The sequence below is a fragment of the Molothrus ater genome, chromosome 7 (assembly GCF_012460135.2).
Source record: "Molothrus ater isolate BHLD 08-10-18 breed brown headed cowbird chromosome 7, BPBGC_Mater_1.1, whole genome shotgun sequence".
Lineage (NCBI taxonomy): Eukaryota > Metazoa > Chordata > Aves > Passeriformes > Icteridae > Molothrus > Molothrus ater.
In genome coordinates, this window is record NC_050484.2 from 36,961,668 (window position 1) to 36,985,606 (window position 23,939).

Here is a 23,939-nt window from a genome sequence, read left to right on the forward strand (position 1 = left end):
ACTGGGATGAGCAGGAGCAGCAGTGTGCACATCCTCACTGCACTGGGATGAGCAGGAGCAGCAGTGTGCACATCCTCACTGCACTGACACTGGGATGAGCAGGAGCAGCAGTGTGCACATCCTCACTGACACTGGGATGAGCAGGAGCAGCAGTGTGCACACCCTCACTGCACTGGGATGAGCAGGAGCAGCAGTGTGCACACCCTCACTCACACTGGGATGAGCAGGAGCAGCAGTGTGCACATCCTCACTGCACTGGGATGAGCAGGAGCAGCAGTGTGCACATCCTCACTGCACTGGGATGAGCAGGAGCAGCACTGTGCACATCCTCACTGCATTCACACTGGGATGAGCAGGAGCAGCAGTGTGCACATCCTCACTGCACTGGGATGAGCAGGAGCAGCAGTGTGCACACCCTCACTGCACTGACACTGGGATGAGCAGGAGCAGCAGTGTGCACACCCTCACTGCACTGGGATGAGCAGGAGCAGCAGTGTGCACATCCTCACTGCATTGGGATGAGCAGGAGCAGCAGTGTGCACATCCTCACTGCATTGGGATGAGCAGGAGCAGCAGTGTGCACATCCTCACTGCACTGGGATGAGCAGGAGCAGCAGTGTGCACATCCTCACTCACAGCTGCACACTCTTGAGCACAGCCAGCCCTGCCAGTGTCCTCCTGTGTCACTCCAGACACCAAATCCTTCCATTCCTTGGCTGTTTTCTGTGTCTGAGGTGAATGTGGGTCACCGAGGCTGTGGTCTAAATGAGATTATTTCTACATTCAGTTTCATCACTGAATTGGTCCTAGGAAGGCACTTCTGTTGAAACATTGACCATGGAGTGGCTGATTTCCCAGGGATAGATTCTCTCCAGAGACCTCATGGGTCAGGCTGGGATTCAGAAGGGAAAACAAGCCAGCATTTCCCAATAATTCAGGATATGATCTGGCTTTTTAAAGGTTGACTTCCAGCCTGAAGTGACCCCAAATCAACCCACTGGGGTCAGAAGCTCCTAAGGGCTGTAAAAAAAAGGATGAAAACCAGTGACTGATGTGTAAACAACAATTTTTTGGGGCTCTTTGCAGCTGTTTTTGGTGTCCATGCAGAGCCCCAGCAGCAGGATCAAAGCCCAGGGATTCACCCTGATTGTCTGGGATGAACAGAATTCTCAGTGGTTTTGGTGTCCGTGCACAGCCCCAGCAGCAGGATCAGAGCCCAGGGATTCACCCTGATTGTGTGGGATGAACAGAATTCTCAGGGGTTTTTGGTGTCCATGCAGGGCCTCAGCAGCAGGATCAGAGCCCAGGGATTCACCCTGATTGCCTGGGATGAACAGAATTCTCAGGTGGTTTTGGTGTCCATGCACAGCCCCAGCAGCAGGATCAAAGCCCAGGGATTCACCCTGATTGCCTGGGATGAACAGAATTCTCAGGTGGTTTTGGTGTCCATGCAGGGCCTCAGCAGCAGGATCAGAGCCCAGGGATTCACCCTGATTGCCTGGGATGAACAGAATTCTCAGGCACGATCACAGGACTCAGGACTCCTTCACTCTCTGAGCAGGGAATGTTCCTGGGTGTGTTTGTGAACAAACGTTGCTCATCCCACAGAGAGCTCTCAGTGCAAGCAGGGGCAGTGCCTGGGAGGTCTTAGAAAAGATGCACAGATAAAAATAAGGGAAGAAAATCATCCTTATCTCAGGAAATGATGCCTGAGAGAGGCCACAGCATGGAGGGACAGAGTGCCACAAGCCCAGGGCCATCCCCACCAAACCCTGCAGCACAAAGAACACACAAGAGCACGTGGGAGGTTTCAATAATCTGATTTTTACCATTATTTCTGGAGCCAATTGGAGAGACAAAGCGTGGCTGACATCAGGTGACAGAGCACAAGCCCTCAGAGCACTCTGGGGTGACAAATTGAACAGACACAACAGGTCCCCAGCTCACACCAAAGGAAATGGATCTCATAGTGACACTTAACACCCATGAGACAAATACACCACCTGGAAAGTCTCATTAGAAAGGTTCCTATGTTAAGGGTTTATATGAAAAAGCAGGAGTTCTCCACCCTGAATTCCTGATAGAAAACAGCAGGTAGAAACCTAAGGTAGAAATCTGGAGTTAGAGAAATCCTTTGGCAGCATGTTCAGTTACAATCAGGCCTTAAAAATAAATATGATCATGTCTAGAAGTATGAAGAGAAACACCAACCCCCTCTAAATACACTGGTTTAATAATAATTAAATTATTTTACACTATCTACAAGTTGCATATCACAGAGTAAGGAGTAGAAGAGGTGACAGAAGGACAAATCCTGCTTTTATAAAAGTTCAGGCATGTGTGGAGCTGTGTAGAAAATCTCAGACAAATGAGTATATACATTATTTATACTTAACAATTAACATCATCAAATCACATCTGGCTGGCTCAATTGAAGATTTCTCTTGGCCCAAAGCTCAGAATCCAGAAAAAACACCAATTTCAATTTCCTAACAAACATGGAGAATTGATAGCAACAAGAGCAAGGTTTAGTTCTACCCCAAACCAACTTGGAACAAAGTAAACTCTGACAAATAAAAGCTCCAAACAATGAGAATTTGGAACAGCAGCATTGAAATAAATTCATTTCCTCAAAAGACACAAGGAACAAGTTATCAAAACACTTCAGTATTGCCACATGTGTTATTTGTACTGAGCTACTTCCAGGGGAAGGATCAAGACAAATTAAAGTCACATCCAAAGGAAAGACAAAATCCTCCTTCCAATTGCACACATTTAAATAAAAAGTGATTTAAAGAGCACTTTTTGCATGGGCACAAGGCTGCAAGTGTAAGGTCAAGATAGCAAATAATGAAATAAAAGGAGGTGCTGAGTGGAGGGTGGGTTTTGTCACTCAGCAGCCTGGGAGTTCCAAACTGGGATGAAGTTTATACATCAAAAATGCGTATTTAGACATCTGGGAGCTTCCTGCGTTTAATGGAGTTATTTTTATCAGAAATTTGCTTCCATTATTTCCCCAAACCAAGGATTATCACTCAGCAGAGGTGGTTAAAAGCAGGATAAATGTGACCATGCTCCAGTGAGGAGGTAAATAGGAGGATGAAGTGATTTTTTTGTTCAGCAGTTGAAACAAGAAAAAGAAGGGATTCCCACATTCCCCAAGGATAATCCAGCTCATGTGCTCCCTTGGACAAACCCCACCCTTCAAAAAGTGCATCAGGGAAGAAATTCTTGGATTCCTTTTCTCCCCAGCTGCCACTCGTGGCCAGTTCTGAGGCAATCCCTCCTCCAGGGAAAGGCTCTGGATTTCCTGTGCACAGGAGCCCAATCCCACCCCCAGCGCGTGGGATGGCCTCAAATTCCCCTTTCCCAGTGGTGCAGGAGCTCCTCTGGGCTCAGGGCTGGGTGAGACATGGACACAGGGGCAGAGAAAGGAAATCCAAGAGAGGCAGAACCCCCTGGTCCCATCAGGACGGTTCCTGTTCCACTCAGCTCCCCCTGCAAAGGGAACAGATCCTCAGAGGCTTCAGCAGCTTCCAACATTCTCCAGCCCCTCCTTTCCCACAAGCAATTCCAATGCTCCTTCACTTCTACATCCATCCAGAAAGGAAACCTGAAGAGAGATCCTGTGAGTTCCTAGCTCAACACCCTGGATCCACCTGGAGCATCCCCTGCCTGCTCTTCCCAAGGAGCCTCGTGCTGGCAGCGCCACCTCTGCCAAGACACCGGGGAATTGGAGGAAAACGTGTTTTCCTCAAGAAAAAACACAGCAGTTCTCTGTGTTTTCCAAAACACACAGGCAGCACTGTCAAGCCCCTCTTTTCCTCCTATTTCCACAGGGATGTGGTCCTGAGGGGCAGAGTTTCCTCTTCCAGCTGGAGGCGGGGACCCCTTGGATTGCGCGGCGCGTCCTTCAGGAAGGGGACTCCCAAGTGCAGAGGTTCCCTAAAGCCACTGGGACAGAAGGATTACAGAAGACACCAGAGGAGGCAAAGCAACAGCATCTCAGCGTCCTCAAGCTTCCAGAAACACATTGCAAAGAGAATTATTTTGGGACAATCTTTCAAAGATTCACAAGTGACGTTTCCTGAAAGCGCAAGGAAAGAGAAAAAAAAAAAGGGACTCGGAGGAATGGGGAATTATTTTAAACCATCCCCTAATCTAGTTCAGGATGCAAAAATGCAAATAACCATCAGAGCTGGTGCCTATTTTTACTCTGCACCAGCCTAACGCAGCGAGTTGGGCTCTTTGAGAGGAAGATGGACTTTGATATCCACGGCAGGGACTCCCAAAGACCGCCAAGCTCGGAGCTCCTCCATCCCGGCTGTTCACAGCAGAGGCTGCTGATGGAAATTTGGCTGCTGCTGGAGCAGGGAATGAGCAGGAAGTGCCACGGGATAAGCTGGTCCTTGGTTGCTCTGGAATGCTGCCACGTCCACGGGCACGCCCATCTGGTGCTGGGGGAAGGCGGCGGCGGCGGCGCCGGTGACACTCGGGACACTCGGGAAGGGCTGCGGCAGCGCGGGGTCGGGGCTGCGGGGACACAACACCAACCACGCTCACAGGGACAGCACCACAGCACCAAGGGCACTCCCAAAACAAGCTGGGAGCCCCCTAAACATGCACATTTGACCAAAAGGGTCATTTTGGAAGCAATTTCGTGTTTTGCCGGCTGCAAAAATACGGTTTTTTACACGCACACTCTCAACTTCAATCAGCTCTGGCCTTGCACTTTCCCTCCTGTTACTCCTCCATGTTAACAAACAGAGTTTCCCAGGAATTCCATACTTTTCATGCCTCTAACATGGCAGTTTTTATAGTTCTTGCACTAAGAAACATTTTCACCCTCAAAATTCTTTCAGCAGCTCAGTAATTCTAATACATAACTTTTACTCTTGCTCTTCAACTTACTCTTGCTTTTCAACTTACTTACTCTTGCTTTTCAACTTACTTACTCTTGCTCTTCAACTTACTCTTGCTTTTCAACTTACTTACTCTTGCTCTTGAACTTACTCTTGCTTTTCAACTTACTTACTCTTGCTCTTGAACTTACTCCTACTGTTTAATCTTCAATCTTTGGTGCTGGGTGCTTAAAGCCAAGGTCAGAGGTTCCTTCTCAACCTTTCCCTCTTCAAACCTTCCTGGGAAACCTCCTTGTGCAGGATCAGTTTTACCCAGAATAATGCTCTCATTGCTCCCTGGTTGACTAAAATTGGTATTTTCCTCTCAAAAATGATGTGTCACTAAATGTAAGCGCCACGAGAACGTGCAAAGTGGCAAAACTCCCCCCAGAAAGAAGGATTTGCTGGATCCATACCTTAAATAAGCAGCTGGAGGTGGCTGAGTGGCTGCAGAGTTGATGCTCTGAGGCAGAGACCTCACCTGGCCCACCTGCTCCGGGGCCAGGCTGTACCCTGGGGACATGGACACCCCCTGGATCATGTAATTCCCACTGGGAGGCTGCACAGGATACGACTGCAAAGCAAATCAAGGCCAGCAGATTTGGTGCTCAGCACGCTTTGGATTGAATCCACCAGAATATTCTACAGCTGGAAGCAAAACCTGCACTTGCTGCCAGTTCTGGTTTAAATAATGCAACATTCCCTCCAAATTCAGGAGGCACGGGGCTGGAGTTGCTGGTGGGGGTTGGATTTGGGATAAATAGGTTTGTCCCAAATAAAGCCCAGCATTATCCTGCATTTCTAGGCACCGGTCTTGGGAGGAAACAGCAAACTCCAGTTGCCTTTTGGCTTAAATTACTTTGTAACCTCCAAATATAATGAATTTTCCATCGTTACTGGAGTTAAGGACACGGAATTACTTTTAACTGACATATTTTCAGATCTAGCAGTTGCCATGGCAACTATTCTTTTCCCACTGAACAATTAACATGAAAGTAAAATTCATTTCAAGTAAAAACCCTCATTCTGTGCTTTTTGAAAATCTCTCCTTCCCCTCCATCTTTATTCCTTAAGCCATCATTAGGGACAGTGTAAAACAGTTTGGAGCACAAATAGCACATGTTTAGAACTGATACAAAATGTTCATTTTTCTAAGGGCAAAAGGAGCTAAAAGCAGAGTGTTTCTATATATAGCAAAAAATACACTTGGGATTAATACACTGATATTCCAGTTCCCTCCCATCCCCACCATTAGATAAGAAGGGAACATTTTACTTGGAGATTGACATGACTCACAGCAAGAATACCCAGCAGGCTGCTGCAACACCCAATCCCAACTGCAAGAAATGAATTATGGAAGGGATCTGTTGGAATTCTCAACAGTGGCCAAGCAAAACCTTCTGTTCTAGTGCATAAATCCCCATCTCCTGCAAAGGTAATGTCAGATTGCTCGTGGGCTCCCTTTGGGTTTTGCTGTGATTTTTTTAAACCAGGGATAAGCAGCAGGGAATTGCCAGATCCCAGGGAATTTCCAGATCCCATGGAATTTCCAGATCCCAGGGATACTGACCTGCACAGAGACTCCAGAGGAGGTGGGTGGGAATTGTGCAGGGTGCTGGAGTTTGGAGTAGGCTGAGTACATGGGGCTCTCGTTCATCAGTTTGTTGTAGAGCTCCAGAGCTTCCAGAACCTTCACGTTCAGCTCGGATAACTCGGAATGTTTCCTGTTCCAAAGCAAATGGGGAGGGCACTGAGCTGCTGGGACATCTTACATGGGGAGGAAAGACCAGTGCTGCATGAAATATGCAAGAAAAATAAGCCCCTGAAAGGTAAAAGGTCATTTTCTAACCTATTAATATTGAAAAATTGCTGTTGTGTGACTGGAAGGAAAATCCAAGAGCTGTACAACCATGTCTGGCACCAAACCAGCAATTCCCAGGTGGAATTCCCTGCTCTTTCCACCCTCAAATTTCCTCAGGAGTCACAGAATCATGGAATGGTTTGGGTTGGAAGAGACCTTACAAGGTTTCATTCCACCCTTCTGCCATGGGCACCTCTCACTATCCCAGGCTGCTCCATCCTGGCCTTGGGCACTGCCAGGGATCCAGGGGCAGCCCCAGCTGCTCTGGGAATCCCAGCCCAGCCAGGAATTCCCAATTCCCAATGTCCCACCCATCCCTGCCCTCTGGCACTGGGAGCCATTCCCTGGCTCCTGTCCCTCCATCCCTTGTCCCCAGTCCCTCTCCATGTTCCTGATCAGCCCCCTCAGGTACTGGGCAGCCAAACCTGAGGAGGGAGAGGTGAGGAAAACCTGGAATAATCCCCAACTGAATCACAGACTGAAAATTCCAACCTCTGGACAGCCTGGAGAAGGCTACAGTCACAAAATGCCAAAGGAAAAAGCATCCGTGACCAGTGCAGGGAATTTTGGGAGAGCAGCAATCAAATCTCAGTGCACACACTCAGAACTTGATATTTCAGCATTCAAAAATAAAGTTGGTAAATTTTTCTTGCGAGGTTTTCTAGCTCAGGAGATGAAAGTACCAAAGAAATCTCATTAAACCTGCCCAATGTGAAGGAAATGAGTGAATAAATTGTGCTCACCTATCTATCTCTTCTAGTTTTTCATCTATCATTGGACCCATCTGTTGGCAGATATCTGTGAAGACAAAGTGGTGAGGCAGTTGATGTCTTGCACAATTAAATGTTTAAATGCAGCCAGAAATATTTTATCCAACTACAGTAAAATTAATTTCTTATTTATTTCAGGGCTGGGACTGGTAGATGGATCTTGCAAAGCTCAGGCATTTTACAGAGCTGGGAGTTATGCAAATGACTCTGCTAAACGTGGAGCTGGCTTGGAACTATTAAAAAAAATTCAAATTATCCCCAGAGCCCCACACTCCCACGGTGAAATAAGTGTTCTCCAGCACTGTTAGTACAGAGCACAGCTCCCCTAAGCTTAAAATAAACACAAAGAACTCCCAGCTCAATCCACAAAAGGTAATTGTGAGAAGAAGCCATAAAAAAGAGCTCATTTAGTGCTGCAAGTACCTTCTGAGTTGAGAAGATCTGGAGAATCCAGCTTTAAATCCGTGGGATCTATGCTCTGAAGTACCTGCAGTGTTTTATCCATCTTCTCCTGAAAGGGGAAGCCAAGATGAAGAACTCTGATTTCCCAGCCATGCCAAGATTGGTTTCATATTCAAATAAAAGTTCTTTATAGACAAAGAATCACCTGCCAACATTCAGCACCGAAAGAATGCAAAAGCCCAGCAATATTTTATTTTCAAGTGGCTTCATACCTCATCAATATAAACTGGCTCAGGTTCTGCTTTCTTAATTTCTTCTGCAGGGTCCTCAGGAACAGAGATTTTATCCACAGCTGCTGGAAGAACAGAGATTATTTCTTTTCTCTCTGTTGCTGCGATAACTTCAAACAAACATTTGCTCCTTGTTATTTTTCTGTGTGAAAAGACACTGTGACATTTGAAATGGCAATTTGCTGGATTTGTAAATATGTTGCTGACAAGGAATTATGGTGAATCGAACCCAATTTCTGTCACAGAAAACGGTAATAACTTAAAAGAGAAATAGAGACAGAAATTAAGGGGAGTCGTGGAGTGATCTGTGCTTGATTGTTTGAAACAAGGGCAGGATGTCTCTCAATCCTTTCCTGGGGCTGACAGAGGAGATTATTTTGCTGCTGGGCTAATTAGGATTGCAGCACAAAGCTGCCTTTGTGCAAGGACCCATCCATCATTTCAGCAGGGAACTCACCTGCCTCGGGCTCCACAGACAAGTCAGAGGTGACGAAATTGGATGGGAACAGCCCCACTCCTCTGTGGTTCTCCCCCTTCCACCAGTTGGCATCGCTGGGGAAACAAAGAAGGGTTACACAACTCAGGGGGCAGCACAGCCAGGGACATAGTTGGGGTGTTGACTGAAAATCTGAGGTACAGAGACATATTTGGTGGTTTTTGTACCAAAACCCTGTGAGATCTAAAAGAGAACTTGCAGGGATTAGCACAAAGCCAAACAGGAGCTGGGGCACAGGGGAGGGAAGGGAGGAAGAGGAGTCAGGGGATGACTGAAAAGTGAACACAATCCATCAAATCTTTATATTGATTACTTGCCATCCCTTTAAAGCTGTATATATCCCTAGAGGTGTTAACAACAATCATTATTTTAGCTATTTTTAATCAGTTTTATTCTTGGCAAATCTGATTCTTGCTAGCCAGAGGTTTAACAGCTGCTGGAAGCAGATGGAATGTGATGCCAGTGCATTTTCTTATGCCAAACAACCAACTAAGATTTATCTTCCAAACTACAAACTGGATGAAATACTCGAGGTTCTCCCTGCACTAAAAAAGATTTGAGGTCAGAAACTAGGAATTTGGAAAGATAAAAGGAAGAGAAAGGGATGTGAGGGAGGGCAGAGTGACAATGACACTTCTGTGGGGGGAGAAAAAGCATCAGAGGAAAAATGTGCTACCCTGAGAGAAACAAGAGTGGTGGAACAAAGTCAGCTCCACCTGAGTGTATTGTACCTGTCATCCAAAACAAAAATAATTTCTCCACTTTTAAAGGTGAGCTCATTGTCCTCGACAGCTTCAAAGTCATACAGAGCTCGCACCTTCCTCAGGCTCTGGGGGTTTTGTGGCATTTCTGCAGGTGGGTACAAGGACTTGGTCTCCATTTGCTGCTGCTGCTTCTGCTCTTGCAAAGACAATTCAATAGCTGCAGGTGGGGCAGAGAGGAAGAGAACAGGTTTGAGGGGTTTATGCCTGGAGACAAAGCAGTTGGGTTTCTTGATTTAATCAAAACAGGATTTCTGGCTTTATTTCAACAAGGTCTGCTTCTGCAGTGTTGGAAGTTAACATTTAAAATGCTGTGTGATGGAGAGGAATGTGTCTTACCCCACATCCCCATGGATGAGGGAAACGCCTGGAATGCCACAATTCCCAACCTGCTGTGGCATTGATTTCAATGAAATCAGGAAAGAGCCCAAATTCCCATTTCCCTGCTTTTTAACCAAATTTCTGGGGTCCAAGCCAAGGCTGAGACAGCAACTCACCTTTAGCTATATCCTCATCTTCTTTGGATTTACTGGATGAGGAGCCATTCTTAGCAGCACTGGTGGAAGCCTGCAGAGGTGGGAACAACAGAGGGACAAATGACAATGACATCTCCACAATTTGGTATTTTTAAAAATTAGCACCGAGTTGTTCCTGATCAGGTGGATTATGGAATCCAGGTGATCTCCAAGAAATAAAAAACACCACCCTTCAGGCTTGTTTCTGTTTTCAGCAGGGAAAAAAGTAAAAGAAATACTGAGATTTAATTGAAATAACTGATTTTATTGACATAATTATTTCAGTCATATTTCTTACAGTGAGACTACTCATTTAAATGACCCTTTCCACTTTTATACCCCCTTCAAGAGAGAAGATGCTCCAGTTGGGAGCTGCTGACTTAAATCCTACAACTCTCCCCAGCAGCACAGTGAAATCATTCCTGGAGTTTTCATTCCCACCAGGAACTGGAATTGGGTGCCAGTGCTCAACTCTTCCATGTTCCTGCCATATGTTTTACACATAGATCAGATTTAGAAGTGAAAACATCTTTGTGGAGGGAGGAGGGATTGTAAAAGTTAAAAAACTCACAGTGTTTGTAAAAGTTAAAAACCCTCTGTGTTTCATAGAGAGGGAAGTAAACTTTGTGTAAGGATATGGTAATAAAAATTGTAATTTTGATTTTCAGGACTGAAGAATGTGGAAATATTTAGAAGTATCAGTAACAGAAGTCAGGAAAAAACCACCTGGCATCATATCTGCTGTTAGACTGGGCACAACAAACCAGCAGAAGTGAAAAATAAACCACTCCAAACCCGGGACAACTGCTGGGACAAAGAGGAAAAGGGGATTTGGGGCAGGGCACCAGAGCCTGGCACCCATCCCTGTCCCACAGCAGCTCTCACCTGGGATCCTGCTGCAGGGAAAGTGACCCCTTCTTCCTTCAGGGATTTGATGGTTGCAGATATTAAACTGCATTGTGGATCTTTCTGGAATTCTTCTGACCACTCCACCATGAGGGTTTTTAGCTTTTCACTCACTTTTGGGTGAGCCTGGAAGAACAAAATTGGAGAAAAAGGGATGTTTGAGCCTCAAAACGAACAGAAGGAGCCGTTACCAAAATGGTTACCAAAGCCATTTTCCTATAAATATGCTTAATTATTAATAATTGTGTAGATTGAGAAGATTTGGGGAGCAGAGTGTAGAACTCCTGACCTTTTATACCCTGATCTGATATTCCAGAGAACATGCTGAGCTCCTGGAGTACTAATTCTAGAGAAATTCAGGCTGCCTACCACACTTTCCCCAAATTTCTGCCTCTCTGTGTTACTCACCCTCCATTTAACCTCAATTTTCTCTTCATTCCTTCTCAAGTGTGTTGTTTTCCACTTCCCAACCACATCAACTGGTCTGATATAAGCTACTGTCTTTCCCTTCAAGAAATCCTCCAAGAAATCTTTCCCTAGAAGAAATCTTCCAAGAAATCTTTCCCTTCAAGAAATCCAAGAAATCTTTCCCTACAAGAACTCCTACAATAAATCTTTCCCTCCAAGAAATCCTCCAAGAAATCTTTCCCTCCAAGAAATCCTTCAAGAAATCCTTCCCTCCAATAAATCCTCCAATAAGTCCTTCCCTACAAGAACTCCTCCAAGAAATCTTTGCCTCCAATCCACCTTTTGTGGCCTCTGCAGTTTCTCCTCAGATGCCAGGACAGCTTTGTGCCAGCTGAGAGAACATCACAAACCCCTGATCTTTGTCTCCTTGAACCAGCTTCTCCTACAAAAATGGAGTATCCATGGGGACAATCTTTAGGGACAGTTTTTATTCCCAAAGTGGAGCTGAGCTGCTGGTAAAAGATGATTTGCTTGGAGTGGGGGCAAACCAAGATCAATTCATGCTCTGCCAGGAATTCCTGTGGCTCCCCCAGATCCTGGCACTGGGACAAGGTTCCCAGCCCAAGGAATCAGATCCCACTCAGGGCTGTGAGCCCAGCATGGGCTGAGCAGGGAGGGCACTGCCAGCTTTGGCCTCCAAACTGCATTTCTGAACCAGGAAGTTTGCTGGGCTCAGGAGCACCACAAAGACATTTGTCACATTTGGCTGAACCCATTTTCTCAGGGAAAAGAGGGAAAAAGCCCAATTTTATTCATTATTCCTCCAAGGGGGCCAGGGCTGGGGGTAAGGGGTCACTATTTCCCAAGAACACAGAAATTGTGGTCCAGAACCCATCCCTGGGTGGGATCCCTGGATCCCTGCCCATCTCTGGGTGGATCCCAGGATCCCAGGGTCCTTGCCCATCCCTGGGTGGGATCCCAACATCCCTGCCCATCTCTGGGTGGATCCCAGGGTCCCTGCCCATCCCTGGGTGGATCCCAGGATCCCTGCCCATCCCTGGGTGGATCCCAGCATTCCAGTGTCCCTGCCCATCCCTGGGTGGATCCCAGGGTCCCTGCCCATCCCTGGGTGGGATCCCAGGATCCCTGCCCATCCCTGGGTGGGATCCCAGCATCCCTGCCCATCCCTGGGTGGGATCCCAACATCCCTGCCCATCTCTGGGTGGATCCCAGGGTCCCTGCCCATCTCTGGGTGGGATCCCAGGGTCCCTGCCCATCCCTGGGTGGATCCCAGGGTCCCTGCCCATCCCTGGGTGGATCCCAGGATCCCAGGGTCCCAGCCCATCCCTGGGTGGATCCCAGCATCCCTGCCCATCCCTGGGTGGATCCCAGCACTCCAGGGTCCCTGCCCATCCCTGGGTGGATCCCAGGGTCCCTGCCCATCCCTGGGTGGATCCCAGGGTCCCTGCCCATCCCTGGGTGGGATCCCAGGATCCCAGGGTCCCTGCCCATCCCTGGGTGGATCCCAGCATTCCAGCATCCCTGCCCATCCCTGGGTGGATCCCAGGGTCCCTGCCCATCCCTGGGTGGATCCCAGGGTCCCTGCCCATCCCTGGGTGCTGCAGGTCAGGGTGAGCCCCAGCATGGAGCCTGGCTAATGGGAACACAGGCAGCACTTGCAGACCTATTTTTCCACAAAAGCCAGAAACACAAGAGCTGTGAACTCATTTTGCTTCCCAGCAATTTTATTACTTTCCTTAATTGCTTTGCTCAGCCTCTGATGATTGCAGGGATCTGAAAACTCCTTTTTAACCCATTAACCAGTTTTGTCTCCAACTGGAGCAGTAATTAGGGAAAAGCTGCTCCTGCTTACTCAATTCCTCACAGCCACATTTAGAGCCCAGCAGCTGCCTGAGCCCAACCATTTCAGTCTCCTTTTCTTGCTTATTTTCTCATTCAACATTCCCAGATTCTCTAAAAATTAAAAAGATTGTCTGTAACTTCATCCTTTCCCTTGGACAAATGTCATTGCACTTCCTCATCATCTTCCCTTTCACTTCAGCCCAGGAATTTCCTTCAAGCTTAATAAAAACTCTCCTCAAGAAAAGCTGCACTCATCATGATCAAATTAATGGAGCTTAGGAACACAGATTTTAATTAAAAGTGCTCATATAATTTTGTAAAAGTGTGAAGGATTATCAGCTGTCAGCTCTTTAACAGATTATTTTTTCAGAGTAAAAATGACACAAATTTCAGTGAAAACATAAAAAATGTGCATTAACCACAACATTAATTTGGAGAAGTTACCAAAATAATCCTTCCCCCAGGACTGCAGGTTCTAAAACAATTTACCTTGTTTATTATAGCTCGAGCTTCAGTGGCAAAATCCCTGGAACACACTTCCAAATGGAATATCTTGCCACAGTTGGACACACAGGCTCCTAAAAGCTGCCAGCAGAAAGACAATTGGGAAAATGCAGGGCAAAAGAAAAGTACAAATAATCCAAAATAGAAAAAGTGCAAATAAAAAGAAGAGTGCAAATAATCCAAAAGAGGAAGAAGGAAAGAAGCAAATTGAAAAAAAGAGTGCAAATAATTCAAAATAAAGGGGAAAAAGTGAAAATAAAAATGAGTGCCAATAATCCAAAATAAAGGGGGAAAAGTGCAAATAACAAAGAGTGCAAATAATAATAATAATAAAGAAAAAAGTGTAAATAAGAGTGTAAATAATCCAAAATAAAGAAAAGTGCAAACTAAAAAGAGTGCAAATAATCCAAACTAAAGGAAAAAAGGTGCGAATAAAAAAGAGTGCAAATAATCCAAAATAAAGGAAAAGAAACTGCAATTAAAAAAGGGCAAATAATCAAAAATAAGGGAAAAAAGTACAAATTTAAAAAAAAGAGTGGAAATAATTCAAAATAAAGGGGAAAAAGTGAAAATAAAAATGAGTGCAAATAATCCAAAATAAAGGAAAAAAGTAAAAAATAAAGAGTGCAAATAAACCAAAAAAAGGAAAAGAAACTGCAATTTAAAAAAGTGCAAATAATCCAAAATAAGGGAAAAAAGTACAAATTAAAAAAAGTGCAAATAATCCAAAGTAAGAAAAAAAGTGCAAATAAAAAATACTACAAATAATCCAAAATTAGAAAAGTATAAAAAAATAAGAGTGCAAATAATCAAAAATAAAGGAAAACAAGTGCAAATTAAAAAATGCAAATAATCCAAAATTTTTAAAAGTTAAAATAAAAAAGAGTGCAAATAATCCAAAATAAGGGGAAAAAAGTGCAAATTTAAAGAGTGCAAATAATCAGGAAAAAAAGTGACAATAAAAAAGAGTGCAAATAATCCAAAATAAGAAAGAAAAGTGCAAATTTAAAAAAGACTGCAAATAATCCAAAATCAGGAAAAAAGTGAAAAATAAAGAGTGCAAATAAACCAAAAAAGGAAATAAAACTGCAACTAAAAAAAAAGTGCAAATAATCCAAAATAAGGGAAAAAAGTGTTAATTAAAAAAAAGACTGCAAATATTCCAAAATAAGAAAAAAAAGGTGCAAATTTAAAAAAGAGTGCAAATAATCCAAAATAAGGGGAAAAAGTGTAAGTTATAAAAAAAGAGTGCAAATAATCCAAAATAAGAAAAAAAAGGTGCAAATTTAAAAAAGAGTGCAAATAATCCAAAATAAGGGAAAAATGTGTAAGTTAAAAAATAGAGTGCAAATAATCCAAAATCAGGAAAAAAGTGTAAGTTATAAAAAAAGAGTGCAAATAATCCAAAATAAGAAAGAAAAAATGCAAATGAGAAAAGAGTGCAAATAATCCAAAATAAGAAAGAAAAATGCAAATGAGAAAAGAGTGCAAATAATCCACAATCCAAAAAATCCAAAGTAAAAGGTAAATCCAGCAGGGACACTGATTTACTGAGGTTAATCAAGGCATTAATGAATTGATCAGTAAATGTTTAATTGCTGCATTCCATGAGGTTTTTGGGGGGATTTGGGAACTGACTCACTGTGAGAGCCTGCAAAGCCACGTGGGGAACTTTGTGATTCATTCTCTTCATGATGGCTTTAAGGCAATCCTTGGCTCTGCAAAGGAGCAAGAAATTCAGGAGAAATGAGAATGGCAGGAGCTGTGCAAGGAATGAGCCCAAACCTCCACCAGAACTGAACCAAAATGGCACCAAAGCTGAGCTTACTGAGGGAAAATGGCACCAAAACTGAGCTTACTGAGGGAAAATGGCACCAAACTTGAGCTTATTGAGTGAAAATGGCACCAAAACTGAGCTTACTGAGGGAAAATGGCACCAAAGCTGAGCTTACTGAGGGAAAATGGCACCAAAACTGAGCTTATTGAGGGAAAATGGCACCAAAACTGAGCTTACTGAGGGAAAATGGCACCAAAACTGAGCTTATTGAGGGAAAATGGCACCAAAGCTGAGCTTACTGAACAAAAATGTCACCAAACCTGAATTTAATGAGCAAAAATGTCACCACACCTGAACCTATTGAGCAAAAATGTCACCAAATCCGAGCTTACTGAACAAAAATGTCACCAAAGCTGAGCCTATTGAATGAAAATGTCACCAAACCTGAGTTTGTTGAACAAAAATGGCACCAAACCTGAGCTTGTTGAACAAAAATGGCACCAAATCTGAGCCTAATGAACAAAAATGTCATCAAACCTGAAACTACTGAACAAAAATGTCACCAAAGCTGAGCCTGATGAATGAAAATGTCACCAAAGTGACCCTTTCAGGGCTGGGCAGAGATTTACCCACTGACCAGTCTGTCTGTCCTCAGCTGGGCGTTGGATTGGCAGAAATTCCCTTTTCCCCCTGGCATTCCACATCCATTCCCAAAAATCCTGCTGCCAGGCCAGGAAGGGAAGCAATTGCATGGCTTGGGCCAGACAATGAAGGAAATGTCCCCAGAAAATGAGAGGATTCAATCAATGGGTATTTTATTTTATATTATTTATATAATATATTTATTTAAATATTTAAATAAATATTTATATTATTTATATCATATATTTATTTAAATATAGAAATTATTTATCTTATTTATTTGAACTCCCAGCTCTTGGATCCCCTTGCCCTCAGGCTGAGGACACAAAGGTTTCCATCATTTGTTTCAGCACAACCTGAGGTGAGTGCAGAATAATAAAGAGCTTTTTAAATGCTTCTGCTGAGGGCTTTCCACACTTGAAATGAGCATTAATGGCTGGCAGGAGCTCAGGCACATCAAAGGCTTCATTAACACTGATATTTGGAACATTTAAAAACATGAAATCCTAAAAAAATTTAAAAAAAAGCTGATGCAGCATTTAAAAAATAGTATCACTGCCAGATACTTGGGCTGCTGTTTTAGAAAAGTACAGGAAAGCCTCTGTGCCAGAAAAATACACTTTTAGTCCTAATATTTTCATTTTATTTCATGTACACACCATCCAACAAAGTCAACTCAGTTCTTTTAAGTTGTATTTTTATTTAGGGTAGGCAAAAATCTTCATTATTCTCAAGGGCAGAAAGGAAGAAAAGGACACAAAACTGAATTAAAAATATGCCAGCAGCAGTGGCATTTCAAATTCAGAATTTGGGATTTTATTTTCTATATAAATATATATATTTACATTTAATTATGCCTTTTATATATTTCTATTTCTCCATATGTATTTTTTTTTTTAAATCACAGAATTTTTTACAACATCTCTTCCTCCAAAACCAGATTTAAAACAGCTCCCTCTACAAAAGTCTCGTGGCAATAAAAAATTTGATTTGTAATGAAGGACTCAAAGGAGTTTTTTTTTTTTCCTTCAGGGCTAAAGATTCCCAGACTGAACAGATTTGCTGATATTCCTTGTGGCAGGTAATCAATTAAAACCAAACCAAAACAACCAAAAAACCCCCAATTTTAATGTTAGAACTGCTAAAAATTCTGAATGACTTATAATTGAGGATTAATTCCAGAGTTAATCTTAAAATGTGAAGATTAATTCCAAATTTAAAAGATGCCATCACTCAAAAATTCAGCAAATACTGTTGGCCATTTTTCAGAATCACTGAAATTCCATTTATGTTCCACTCAGGCTAAACTGATTCCAAGTGATTTGAGCTTTGATCCCTGTTTTTTCCATTTTCTCTCCCATTTTCCCTAACAACCAGACACAGACAAAGATCACAAGAAGCCCCAGCTCCTTGCCAGGTGTTTTTCTGCACAGAAATTGTTTCGCTTTCTCCTCCTGGCACAGCCACTTCCCCGCATTTGTGCCAGATGATTAAATATGGGTAACTCAGGTGTGCTGCGCCAAACTGCAGGAAAAAGCTGCAGCGTGCTCAGCACACACCAAGTGCTCTGCTCCAAATCCTCCTGGAACTTTTCTTCCCAAGCATTTCCAAGGCAGCTCCATGTACTTGGAGCTGTGCTCTCTGTGCCATTTTCCTCCTCCCAGCAGCACAGAATTCCCAGGAATGCTGAGGCCCAGCTTACCCATTGGGAGTGCTCCCAACCTTGTCACAAATATCCATGATGAGCCCCCAGTCCTCACTGGTATTGTATTCATTTGTGGCTTTTTCTGCAAAGAAAAAGAAGATTTATGAAGTGATTTCTTTATTGGGTTTAGATTCTATCAACACAATGTATCCCAAATTAATATTTCATGGATTCCTGCGATGATTTGGGTTGGAAGGAACCTCAAAGCTCATCTTGGCCCACTCACTCTACAGATTCATTAATAAGGCTTAATGGTATTTATTTGTGCTTTTAAGTTTTTATTAGCCTGCTTATTTAAACCCCATGTAAATATTGCAGTTCAAGTAATAAACAGCAAATTCAACATTTGATTGCATTTGCTGCTCAATTTTATTTTAGTTTTGCTCAGCAGAAAGATTTCCACAAAGGGAACACAACCACAGCACCACCAATGTCCCAAATCCCTTTTGTTACAGATGTAAAAAAAATGGAAATGTAGAATTTTTGCACACAAACTGGTATAATTTATCCACACAAACTGGTATATTTACTTCAAGGAAGTAAATATTATTTTGAAACCACAAACCTTCAAAACTAACCCCAAAAATGACAGAATTGCTACGTTTTCTTTTAAGTGCATCAATATTTTAGGGCATGAACAACAAATTCATGGATGGTGGGGAAAAATAAATGAGTGCCTGCAATTGTAAATACTTAAAAAGAAAAAAAAAGGAAAATCAAGTGAAATCAGCCTGAGGAAGCTGCAGATTTCCTGGCTGTGCAATCCCTAAGGAGTGAAAAGATTCCCAAGGATATCCTGAAGTACTTAAGTACTTCCCAAGGATCCACTGCAATTTCCCTGAGTGGAAATAATCCCAACTCCTGCACAGCAACAGGAAGGTTTGATCATCACAGCTACACCAGCAAGAGTTCACCTCAGAATTAGGGAATTATTTTGGGTGGAAAAGCCCTCCCAGCCCATGAAGCCCCAGCTGTGGCCATGCCCACCCTGTCCCCAGCCCAGAGCCCCGAGTGCCACCTCCACAATTCCTGGGACACCTGCAGGGATGGGCACTGCAAACCTCCCTGGGCAGCTGTAATCCCTGAGCCCCCTTTGCATGGGGAAATTCCTGCTGTGCCCACCCTGAGCTGCCCTGGGCCAGCCTGAGGCCGTTCCCTCTGCTCCTGTCCCTGTGCCCTGGGACGATCCCAAATCCCCCCTCCTGTTTGGGAATTCCAGACAGTCCTGTCCTGCTGGGAAAGCCTGGCCAAGCTGGGATGTGCTGCCAGATTTGCTGATTTTTAGGGTGAGGGTTGCCCACATGAGGGGGTTTGCACGGCTGGGAAATCCTCAGGAGCAGAAGTGCAGGAGGACAAGGAGGGCTCTGAGCCCCACATGCTCAGCCCAGGCCCAGGGCACTGCAGAAATGCAGCCAAATATTCTCCCTGCAAACGTGGCATTTACAGCCCAAAACATCTGGGACTTCACCTCTGGCCTGGCTGCTGGGCCAGCGTTGGAAATGGCTTTCCATGAAGGAATTGCCCCAAAATCCACCCTGAGCTGCCCTGGGCCAGCCTGAGGCCGTTCCCTCTGCTCCTGTCCCTGTGCCCTGGGATGATCCCAAATCCCCCTGGCTGTGCCCTCCTGGCAGGAGCTGTGCAGAGCCACAGGGTCCCAAAACAAGCTCAGCCCCCAGCACACCACGCTCAGAGCTGCTCCCTCCCAGCTGCCAGCACATTCCCACAGGAGCCAATTCCCTGCCCTGCACCCACCCTGTGCTGGGAGCAGCTGTGGGATCCCAGCTCTGTCCTTCCCAAACTCTCAGGGATCTGGAAGTTTCCCTCCCTGCCAGCATGACAAACTGAGCAGCAGCTGCTGTTCTCCTTCCCTAAATCCAGGATCAATTCTCAAGGATAACTCCCTCACAGATGCTGAGACAGAGCAGAAGCAGATGTGGGAGGATGCATTTTCCAGGAGTTTTCCAGCACAGAGGGAAGGTAACCTTTAAAAACATGGAATGATTTGTCCTCTGCAGCCCCCCAGTTAACAAAGGAACACGAGACCTGAGCTGGCTTTCATGGAAATAATGAGAAAAGCAAAATGAGCTGCTTGGGGTGCTTTGATAAACAATTCCACGGGCAAGGAATGGCTTTTCCCTGGTTGAGCTCCCTGAGCCGAGCTGCTGTGTGGTTCCAGGGAACACTGCCAGCCCAGAAAGGGGAGAGCACTCACAGGAGCAGCTGGGAAGGGGCTGGGAATTGTTGGCTGCTCCCACTGCCAAAAGGAGAAATGCTTGGGGAGCTCTGCCCCAAAGCACTGCCACAGCTCCTCCAGGAAAGGAAAGGGAAAAGGAAGAAGAAAAGGAAAGGGAAAAGGAAAGGGAAAAGGAAAGGGAAAAGGAAAGGGAAAAGGAAAGGGAAAAGGAAAGGGAAAAGGAAAGGGAAAAGGAAAGGGAAAAGGAAAGGGAAAAGGAAAGGGAAAAGGAAAGGGAAAAGGAAAGGGAAAAGGAAAGGGAAAAGGAAGAAGAAAAGGAAGAAGAAAAGAAGAAGAAAGGAAGAAGAAAAGGAAGAAAAAAAGAAGAAGAAAGGAAGAAGAAAGGAGCTTTGCACTGAGGGAAAAATTTCAGGATCATCCTTGATCATTCCCACCGCAGGCAGGGACCAGGGAATGCCCAGGGGCAAGCAGGGATGTCCTCACCCCCTGCAGGGCCTCTCCAAGCTCCAGCAAACACCTCCTGCTCCTGGAGCCCTGCAGGGCCCTGGAGAGGAGGGCAGGGAGACAAACAGCAAAGGGAAGGAGGCTGCTCCAGGGCTGAAGGGTGTGCGAGAGGAAGGACAGAGCTGGGAAAACAGCGAGTGCGCGTGGAGTCCGAACACATCCAGACAGGAAATGTCAAAGGCCCAAAGGTTCTGGGGGTTCCTGGCCAAGCAGAGCAGCCACGCTCCCCAGAGCTCCAGAGGGTTATCCTGGGATGTGCAGCTGTGTCCAGGCACATTCCAAGGCTCTGCTCAGCTCTGGGGGCTTGGAACCACTGAGCAAACCCAGGTGTGGCAAAAAATAATAACACTGGGGGAAAATAGTAACATGGGGAAAAATAATAACGTGGGAAAGCAGAAATAATAATAATAAATACTAGAAAAAGAAAAAAGGAAATAAAACCTAAGGGAAATGGAAGCCCTTGAGGGCTGGGTTGGGTAGGAAGAGGAAATTCCTTTTTCCCCACAGGTGTTCCAAAAAAGAGCAGCTCCACATGAAGAGGCAGCTGGATCTGCCCCACTGCTGCAGCCAACAAAAGGCACCAAAATTCCAAATTCAGCACCTCCCCAGAGCACCCACATGTGATAATCTGATATCTTCCATGGTCTAATTCACAACAGAATGCTAATTTGTTTAAAGCTTCTAATGACAAAGTTTTCCTGGCAAGGGACTCTAAGATTTAGCCCCAATAATTCAAGTTCCTATTCTGTTGCACATGCTAAATTTTAATAAGTGATAATAATAAGTTATAACTACTAATGTTAAAATACTAAAGTTATAACTTTAATATTAAAATAGTAAAGAAAAAATACACTGAGTAAAGTTTGAGAAACTGGAAGCAAACAGAGTCCCAGTTTTGAAGTTCTGCAGCCTGGGAGTCCTTGAAGCATTTCAGTTTGTTAAAGAATCCTGCAGAGTTCAAAAAAAATCCACTTGAACAAACACATCAGTTTGAGCCACGTGAAATGTGAGTGTGGTCAAACAGCAAACTGCACCAGGGAACTGAAATTAGAAGTAAAATAATAAATAAAATAAGAAACCAGCTCAACTTATACTACAAACAAACCAGAGATTGTATGGCAACAAGAGCACTCAATCTCTCCCATTTTGGCTGGGACAAAAATCCCAGGAATGCTGAATTCTTCTCTTTCCTAGGATCCCAATAAGAAAGCTGAGCCCGGTGTCTCGTTTATTTCTCTGCTTTTCTCAGTGCTGCCATTGAGAACAGGCGTTGGTTGTGTAACAAAGAAGTGACACTGAGCACGAGTTTAAGCACAAGTCAGGGCAGGAAACAAAACAAAACAACTGAGTCACTGTCTTCACCCCAACTCCAGGCAGGTTTTGTAACCACTGAATCACAGAATATCCTGAGCTGGAAAAGATCCATGAGGATCATCCAGTGCAGCTCCTGGCCCTGCACAGCCACCCCAACACTCCCACTGTGTGCCCTGGGGGGTTCTGGGGAAGCTGCTGGGAAGGAATCCTCAATAAAAGGAGGAAAAGCAGCAGATGTTCCAGCTGCCACCATTCCCTGGATCCCTGCAAACCCAGCAAGGCCAGGAGGCGCAGAGACACCTCAGCCACGCTGGAAAAGCTGGGAAACTTCAGGAGTCAGAGCAAAACAGACACAAACCATTCCCTGATGCTGCTGAGGGGAAGGGAGAGAGAGGGACCCAGGGATCCTTTCCCTGCCAGAGCCCCCAGCCCGGCCAGGATGGGTCAGGAGCAGCCAGGGAACCCTGAGCTGGAGTGCCCTGGGCCCAGCACAGCCACAGGAGCAATCCCGGGATTATTTTGGGTGGAAAAGCCCTCCCAGCCCATGGAGTCCCAGCTGTGCCCATGCCCACCCTGTCCCCAGCCCAGAGCCCTGAGTGCCACCTCCACAATTCCTGGGACACCTCCAGGGATGGGCACTGCAAACCTCCCTGGGCAGCTGCAATCCCTGAGCCCCCTTTGCATGGGGAAATTCCTGCTGTGCCCACCCTGAGCTGCCCTGGGCCAGCCTGAGGCCGTTCCCTCTGCTCCTGTCCCTGTGCCCTGGAGCAGAGCCCGACCCCCCCGGCTGTGCCCTCCTGGCAGGGAATTCCAGAGAGGGAAAAGATCCCTGGGGATCCTCCTTGGCTCCAGCCTGAGCCCCTGCCCAGCTCCCTCAGGGATTCTGCAGGCCCTGCCCAGCTCCCTCAGGGATTCTGCAGCCCCTGCCCAGCTCCCTCAGGGATTCTGCAGCCCCTCAGGGTCCCTCTTGTCCCAGAGCTGTCCCCAGCCCTGGAGGTGCCCCAGCACTGCCCTGGGGCTGTGTCACACCGGGGCTGGCACGGCCCAGGGACCCCCGGCCTCCTGCCCACCTGGGCACCCCTGGGCTCGTGTTCAGCGATGGCAGCAGCACCTCCCAGGGCCTTTTCCACCTTTCCAGACACTTCCCAGCCCGGGGCATCCCCAGGAGCAGCACTCGGCCTCGCTGCCTGCCCAGCTCCCAATGGCCGCCGGTGCCTCAGGCCAGCCCTGCTCCCTCAGCACCCGGCCCGGGCCGAGCTGAACCTGCCAAGGGAGCACTCGATCCTCCTCCGGATCGTCCACCGAGACACCCAACGGGATCGGGCCCGATCGGAAGAGGGAGAGCGGGGAGGGGAACAGGGAGAGGAAAAGAGAAGGAAAACGACCAGGAGGAAAAGGAAGCGGGAAAAGAGGAGGAAGAGAAGAAGGTAGGGGACGGGAGGCCGCCCTGCTTGCCCTGCACCGGGCCCAGCCGCTCACCCACGTCCTGCTCGAAGGGGTTGGCGGCGAAGAGCGGCATCTCTGCCCGCCGTGCCGCCGCCGCTCGCCCCGCACCGACTGACCCGGCCGGAGCCGCCGCCGCCGCCGCGCCCGCCCCGCCTCGGCTGCCCAGCGAGCCGGGCTGTCCGCCGCGCCCGACCGCCCCGCACGGCCCGCGCCGCGCCCGCAGCGCCGCGAACCGCCGGGACGAGCGGCCGGCCGGGGTAACAGCGGAGCTGCCCCGCGGGCCGGGGGGGAACGGGGCGGGCGGCGGCCCCGGGAGCGCGGCGGCGGCGGCAGGCACTGCGTGGGACAGCCCCGCGGCGAGGGGGCCTCGCGGGGGCGGAGCTGACGGGGCGCTGCGGGCGCCCCTGACGTCAGGACGGCGCCGTGACGTCATGCGCCGCCATGTCGCGGCGGTGGCTGAGGGGTCGGGGCATCGCTCCGAGCTGCCCCCGCTTGTCCTTTTAATTAACCGGAATTAAATTTTAATTAACCGAAATTAAAGCCGTCTGAGGGCGCAAAGTGAGGGGGGAGTGTGGCGGAGGGGATGCTGGGCGGGCGATTCGTCCTGACATCTCAAGAGCAAGAGTTAAAAAACCAAATAAAAACAGTTAACTGTCGAAAATGCTGAACAATTTTCCCAG

At 46.3% G+C, this 23,939-nt stretch overlaps 1 protein-coding gene across 2 annotated transcripts; it reads right to left on the reverse strand.

Moving 5' to 3' along the window:
* Positions 1-1,804: 1,804 nt before the first annotated feature.
* On the reverse strand, positions 1,805-23,394 carry STAM2 (signal transducing adaptor molecule 2). 2 transcript variants are annotated; one of them, XM_036386884.1, is made up of 14 exons: positions 23,293-23,394; positions 17,799-17,883; positions 15,320-15,395; positions 13,663-13,758; positions 10,882-11,028; positions 9,979-10,048; positions 9,452-9,641; positions 8,682-8,776; positions 8,207-8,286; positions 7,956-8,043; positions 7,506-7,560; positions 6,472-6,625; positions 5,318-5,475; positions 1,805-4,533 (listed from the first exon to the last, which is right to left on the reverse strand). In XM_036386884.1, exons 1-14 carry the CDS (start codon positions 23,330-23,332, stop codon positions 4,329-4,331), a joined length of 1,539 nt encoding a protein of 512 aa, XP_036242777.1. In that variant the 5' UTR covers positions 23,333-23,394; the 3' UTR covers positions 1,805-4,328. The 2 variants fall into 2 exon arrangements, with proteins under 2 accessions (XP_036242777.1, XP_036242776.1); XM_036386883.1 differs by having other exon boundaries at positions 8,207-8,289.
* Positions 23,395-23,939: the final 545 nt, after the last annotated feature.